Below are 7,389 nucleotides of genomic sequence, written 5' to 3'. Positions count from 1 at the left end.
ACACACACACACACACACACACACACACACACACACTCACACACACACACACGAGTGTGCACTCGCACATACTGTAATTAAAATCTTTTTTAAAAGCTTAAAATAAAATCACCATATTACCATATGGAAGAGTTGTACCACTTTTCCATATATATGCCTATAAAATGAATAATTTATCTTAGCTAGTCTCCAATAATGCGATAGAGAGGTCAAGATTCATTTCCAATGTTCACCTCAATATTCTAATTCCCTATGCTAGTCTGGCTACTTCCCAGCCAACATCCCCACAATACTTGCACTTATGGCCTTCCATTCTCCAGCTGAATTCTATGAACCCTTTCCTGGTTCCTCCTCATGGCAGATCTGAATATCCCTTCCTCTGTCACTCCCTTTCCTTCCCCTGTCTGCTGGAAGTCTTGCCCTATTCTCTCTCCTGTCCACTCATTGGGTGATGAGCTTGATGAACAATGTATGGAGAGAATAAATGGTAAGAATTCTTTACACAAATTAGAGACAGGATATTTTTGAAGAAGCATTACAATGCTGTGTTCCTATTGAAACAAATTATGAGGGCAGAGAAATCAACATTTGAGTAACACAAGAACAACAATTACAGAGTGCCTAAAAAGATTATGTCTACATATACCTGATGGATTCTATCACAGAAATACCTATGTACCTTTACTTACTGTATCACTATTTACAAAAACTAGAAAATATATCCCATCTAGTTCTTTATAAATAGTTTAGTAAGATAAAGATTACATGTACCTATGTGTTAGGAGCATGAAGGTCCTTGTACCCACAGGTCTCCAGGGAAGACAGGGATGTTAGACATGCAGGACTGACCTCTCAAAGAAATGGATGTAACCCATTTTTCCAACCACAAAGTTGGTAATTAGAGGTTATTAATAGTCTGGTGATCTGTATTATCTGTTGAGCCAGGCTATATATCAAGCTCCTACAACAAGAATGGAGGTGGCTAATACTCTAAGTGACTTTTACATTATACTTATAACCAGGGGCTCACCAAAGCTTCCATAATAAGGATTGGAGATATCTAATGGTCTAAATGACTTTCACATTATCAATATAGCCAAGAGTTTCTCTAAGCTCCCACAACCAGGACCAGAGGTGGCTAATAACCCAAATGAACTCTATGATGTCTGTATGACTGAGAGTAGGCCAGACTGTTCTTTAGACCCTTGAGTGAATTAATACAAGTAGACTATCTCCAGAAATGGCATGTACCCTGAGGTGGTTTGGATACAACTAGTACCTCCTTGTACATAAGGGATTGTATTATGCTGGGAAGCTTTTTTTTCAAATTATATTTTGTTTAAATAATCTAACAATAATTTGCTAAGCATCAGACTCCCTGAGGTTAATCCAGGTTGACCAAGTCAATTTGAACTCTTTGCATTCTCACTTTTTTGTGGTTTGTTTCTTTGCTTGACACCACAGGAATCCCCAGACCTGTGCAAAGTGGAATTTTATTCAGTTAAAATAAAAATTAATTCATAGACATTTTAATCAAACTGATAGAAGTAGAAATTCTGTTAAGTTAAATCAGCAAGACCAAAAAACATCAAATACTAAAAGTGTTTTCATCATATGAGCAATGCCAGTTTAAAAGTATCCATATGTGTGCATGTGTGCATGTGTACATGTGTGTATGTGTGTGTTTGTGGGTTTATATGTAGGGGATGGAGAGGGGTTGTAGTGTGACAGGATTAGAAAGATGATCATGTGAGTGTCTAAAGAGAGCTTAAGGCAACTGGATATGCAATAATGAAATACAGATAACACATAAGTAAAACATGAGAATTACAGGAGATAGACATCAACTGGAAGGGGTGATGGTGTAGGGAGATCAAAAGGAAAAAGGAACAAGAACAGACTTTGATGACATGTATGTATGAAAATAAAGTTACAAACTGACTACTCTATATACTAACCTAAAATGTTTTAAAGTAAGTGTTTTACACCTTCAGCAAACAGAGAAATGCTAATTGAAACAGTTTTGAGATTCTGTCTCCCACCCTCCAGAATATCTATCCTTAAGGAAGTCTCAATGGGATGTATGTTACCATCAAGTGAAACCTTCACTACTGGTCCTGTACAAATAACAACATCCATGATATAAAAACAGTCTACAATCCCAACAACAAATGGCTCAATAGGAAAAATGTGTAACTGAGTGACACTCCACCTAGATGTAAGGAAAACACGAAACACTTGCAGGAAGAAATGCTGAGATGGAATATACTGGTGGGACATGAAGGGAAAACAGGGGCTATGTGGGGACAAAAGATAAAGGGTCTAGGAGAGATCTCTGGAAAAAGGCATGTTAAGGAAGAAAAGGTGAAATGATGTATGTATGGAATGAAAATGTTATAGTTACACATACTGCTACTCTCAGTACTATTACATTAATACTATGTACTAATACAAAAAGTTCTCATGTGGTAGTGCCCTTTATTACCGCAAAATACTTAGGTGATATAAGATGGGTTTTTTTTTTTTTTGGAAGGGTGTATTTTAAGGTTCTGCCATGTTATTGAATGTGGCTGTTGAATTATACATTAAATTCAAACTAATTAACTCAGCCATAGGAACCAAAGAAAATTAAGGAACCCACCTCTAGTAGTTAAGAGAAATACATAGTGATTGACTTAAGAATTTGGAAGTGTAGTTGTCAGAAATTACATGATCAACTAATTGTCTTTTTCAAAACACTGCTGTAGAAGAATTTACATTCTAAAACATACATTGATTTTGGTTTGTTTAAAAATAACTCTCTTATATTTCCATGAATAACTGTTGTTGCTATAATGTGAACAAATGCCTGATGTATATTTTCTTACCAACTTGAACATAATCATAAGACTATTTTATTTATGATCTTTAGGTGCACACAAATTAAAACTACCCAAAGAAAAGGATCCTCTTTACTTTTACAAGAAGCTTAAAGATATGAAATATGGATCTCATTTTCAGGATTTGTTTCATGCACTTTCGGTATAGTAAAATATTTGTATATAAATATTATACATTTTATTTAAAATATTATAAAACATTTTACAAATCAGTTAGGTTGCCCTGTTTAATCTTCATATAGAGCTAACCAAATAACAAAAGTGTTTCCTAAGTTTGGGTGAAAGTTTTGGGGTCTTCTCTTAGATTATTGAGTTTTATTATAATGGAAAGAAAGAATGCCCTTATTTGGTAGTCTTAAAGACCTCTCTGGTGCTAGTAACAGATGATGCCACAGCTATAAGTTTGATTTTTTTTAATTGATTTTTATGTTATTTTATGTTTATTCTCTCTGAAGAAATTAATATAACATTTAACAAGATGTGATAAATTGGAAGAACCTGTGTAAACACATCCTCCCACACACAAGCCCACAAATCAGAATATTGAATTCAAAATCCTTTGTTTTTGTAGATGAGAAACATGCTTCCTGAAGTAACAGACTCCAGGATGCAGAGGAAGCCCCTTCCAACACTCTAGTCCTACTTTGGATGTTCTTTGTTCTACTTAAAATTTTCTCTTTTTTGCACATAGACTGCATGGTTGTAATTATCACATAGAGTTTTTATTTATTTTTAGTGAATTTTAAATTATGGATAGAACTTCAAATGTCTTCAAAATAATGTCAATTGAATTTTCCTAAGTCACTTTAGAATTGGATCTCTATCTTTACAATTTCCAATTATTTTCGCTATCCTGGAGATATTTGTTTTTTTTCATTGCTCATTGTTTTAATCAAAATATCCCATTTCTTTTTTTAAAATAAACATTATTTTAAACTTAAAATATAATATGGCTCTTCACTCTTTCCATTTCTTCCCTCCTTCCCTTTCCAGGTACCCCAACCCCACTTCTCTCTGTCAGCTGTAAAGAAAGAGCTATACTCAATTAAAGAACACTAAGCCCAGGAGAAAGAAATAACCTTCACTAGGGAAAAAGCCCCATTACTTTAAAAATATTTACTAGCCATTTGTATTTCTTCTTCAGAGAACTCTCAGTATCTTTCCCTAGATGGTTTGTTATTTGTGTTGTTTCTTTAGCTTTAGTTTGCCTTTTTGTATATTCTAATCGTCTATCACACATATATCAGGGAAAGACTTTCTTTTATTCAGTAGGCTACCTATTCATTCTATTAATGGTTTCCTTTGAAGAAATGAAGTGTTTTGATCTCATATGATTCCACACTTGTTTACATTATATCTTGCTTACATTATATCTCAAGCCACTGAAGTCATATTTAGAAATACCATTTTATCATTAGTATACTCCCAACTTTATCCTCTAGTTGTTTCAGGGCTTCAGGTCAAATACTTGGTTCTTTGATTTATTTGGAACTGTACAGAGTGAATAGAAGATCGACTTTCATTCTTTTATTTTTAATGTTTTTATTATTATTATTATTATTATTATTATTATTATTATTATTATTATTTAATATTTTTTCACAGTCCAGTCGCCATTCCCCTACCAGTCTGCCCTCTGACCCCATCCCACTCTCCCCCATCTCCAAGAGGATGTCCCCACCCCAACCCCACCTCCACCTCACCAGACCTCCCCACTCCCTGGGGCCTCAGGTCTCTCTCCAGGGTTAGGTGCATCTTCTCTCTGAGGCCAGACCAGGCAGTCCTCTGCTGTGTATGTGTCGGGGACCTCATATTAGCTGGTGTATGCTGCCTGGTTTGTGGCTCCGTGTCAGAGAGATCTCAGGAATCAGGTTAGTTGAGACTGATGTCCAGTTTTTCCAACATCATTCATTAAAGAGACTATCTTCTCCATTCTGTATTTTCAGGCTTCTTTGTCAAATCTCAAGTGACTGTATTTGCATGGAGTAATAAGTGGATCTCCTATTCCATTGATCATTCAGTCTATTTTTCTGCCAGTAGTATGGTATTTTTACTATTATGGATCTATAGTATAACGATATCATTTTGTGCCTCTAGCACTGTTCTTATTGTACAAGATGATTTTCACTTTCCTTGGGTTTTCTTACTTTGATGTGAATGTAAGGATTTTTTTTAAATCTCTGTGAAAAACTGAGTTGTCATTTTACTTTTATTCCTGGTCCCCCTTGCAGAATTCTTCTTCCCATATCTCCCTTCCTTAGGTAACCAAATCTCTACAGGATTAGCCACATCTCCCACTGAGGTCAGACAATGTAGTCCTCTGCCACATGTGTGCCCAGAGAATCAGAACAGTAGGTGTATGCTCTTTAGTTGGTGACTTAGTCTCTGGGAACTCCCAGGGATGCAGGTTAGTTGACACTGTTGGTCTTCCTATGGGGTTGCCATCCCCTTCAGGTCCTTTAATCCTTCCCCTAACTCTTCCATACAGGTCCCTGACTTCAGACCAAAGCTTGGCTCTGGGTATCTGCATCTGTCTCAATCAGCTGCTGGTAGAGGCTCTCAGAGGATAGCCTTCTGTCAGCAAGCACAACATAGCATCTGTAATAGTGTCAGTCTGCACCATTTTTTTTTTTGGTCTGTGAATTTCTCTTAGGAAAAATTTTGGATAGACAATTTTGAAGGTGGATTGATGTCCCTATTCCTCCACTGGGGATCCTATCTAACTACTGAAGTTGACATTTACGTTTGAATTGAGCTGTCTTTGTCAAAGTCCATGTGAATTAGTTGAATTCTTTCAAAGATAAGTGGATATGTTATATAAAGATTTAGTTTTACCTGTAACTATTCTTCAAATTCTGTTTATTAAATCATGAATCATTTGAAGTAAGTGACTATATGTCAGTAAGACATTAATTTTAATTTCATTTTGGGCAATGCATTCTATAATGGGAGAGAAGGTATGGGCTATAGGCAGGAATATGAGAGGGGGAAACTGGTGGCTGAAATTCCCTCGTCATATCATGTCTTGTTATATAAACAAAGAAGTGAGAGAAAGCAGTGCCAGAATATGAAGCTCAAAGCTATCCTTGTGGGGCATACTCTCTCCAGGTGACCATTCCTCCCCACAAAAGATCCAAATTCCTCCAAACAACATGATTATCTTAGCAACTAAGTGAGATTGTAGGGAGAATTTTGTATGTAGACTAAGGATAAGAGGTATCTAATTGTAGCTTTTATATTCATTTCTATGATGGCTAATTATTTTCATATTTTATGTATCATTTCTCAGTTATTTATATTTCTTCTTTTGAGGCCTACTCAGAACATATGCCCACTTTTAATCTGGGTTATCTTTTTTTTATGTTTCTCTGGGACCTTACCTCTTTTGTCTATTAATCCTTAGAAAGAAAAATATGAGGAAAGCCGTTTTCTCCCATTCAAAGGTGGTGTCTTCATTCCAATGGATTTTTGTCTTCAATTTAAAAACTTTAGTTACTAAGGCCCAGGTCAGTTAAACTATAAGTAATAAATCAACACTTATGAATGACATCTAAATAAAAACAAATATGCAGATATAATTTGTAAAATATGAAATCTTATGAACTGCATATTTAAAGGCAGTTCTGTAATACTTTTTCATACTGCTTTTGAAACCAAAATCTAATGATACATGATTTTGAAAGTGAAGGTGGGGCCATTTGGAGACTACTCCACCTGGGTATCCATTCCATGTGCAGTCACCAAAGGCAGACACTGATGTGGATGTTAGGAAGAGCATGCTGACAGGAGCCTGATATAGCTGTCTCCTTAGAAATCTGCCAGAGCCTGACATATACAGAGGCAGATGCTCACAGCTAACCATTGAACTGATCATGGGGTTCCCAATGGAGGAGTTAGAAGATTGAAGGAGCTAAAGGTGTTTGCAGCTCCATGAGGAGAGCAACAATACCAACCAACCAGTGCTCCCAGAGACTAAACCACTAGCTTGAGAGCACTTAGGGAGGGACCCTTGGCTCCAGGTGTATATGTTGGGAAGGATGGCCTTGTCAGGCGTAGGAGGGAGAGGAAGTTCTTGGTCACCCTGAAGGCTGGATGTCCCAGTGTGGGAGAATTCAAGGGTGGGGAGGTGGGAGTGGGTGGTTGAGTGGGGGTACATCCTCATAAAAGCAGGAGAAGAAGTGATGGGATGGGGGTTTCTGCGTGGGGGAGAAATGGGGAAAGGAGATAACATCTGAAATATAAATAAAATATCTAATAAAAAATTAATAAAAGTGTTTCAGGATTATGTTAATTCCCTCATTCAGGTTGTTTTCTTTCATGCACAGAAGCCTCTTGTTTTTGGTTTTGGTTTTGGTTTTGGTTTTTTGTTTTGCTTTGTTTTGTTTTGTGTTTTTCTGTTTTTTGTTTTTTGTTTTTTGGTTTTTTTGTTTGTTTTTTGGTTTTGGTTTTTTGGTGTTTTTTGATTTTTTGGTTTTTTGGTTTTTTGGTTTTTTTGGTTTTTTGCTTTTTT

The 7,389-nt window shown here is 36.2% G+C and overlaps 1 protein-coding gene across 1 annotated transcript in view; it reads left to right on the top strand.

Moving 5' to 3' along the window:
- The window catches only part of LOC114638533 (solute carrier organic anion transporter family member 6A1-like), an 86,608-nt gene that overhangs the window by 35,273 nt on the left and 43,946 nt on the right, over positions 1 to 7,389 (top strand). Inside the window, exon 6 of the mRNA XM_028787044.1 lies at positions 2,912 to 3,021. Coding sequence (XP_028642877.1) covers positions 2,912 to 3,021 — 110 coding nt within the window. The remainder of the gene's footprint in view (positions 1 to 2,911; positions 3,022 to 7,389) is intronic.

This window comes from Grammomys surdaster, unplaced genomic scaffold, assembly GCF_004785775.1.
Source record: "Grammomys surdaster isolate TR1022 unplaced genomic scaffold, NIH_TR_1.0 125604, whole genome shotgun sequence".
NCBI classification, from domain to species: Eukaryota; Metazoa; Chordata; class Mammalia; order Rodentia; family Muridae; genus Grammomys; species Grammomys surdaster.
This window is presented reverse-complemented; position numbering and strand designations above follow the sequence as displayed.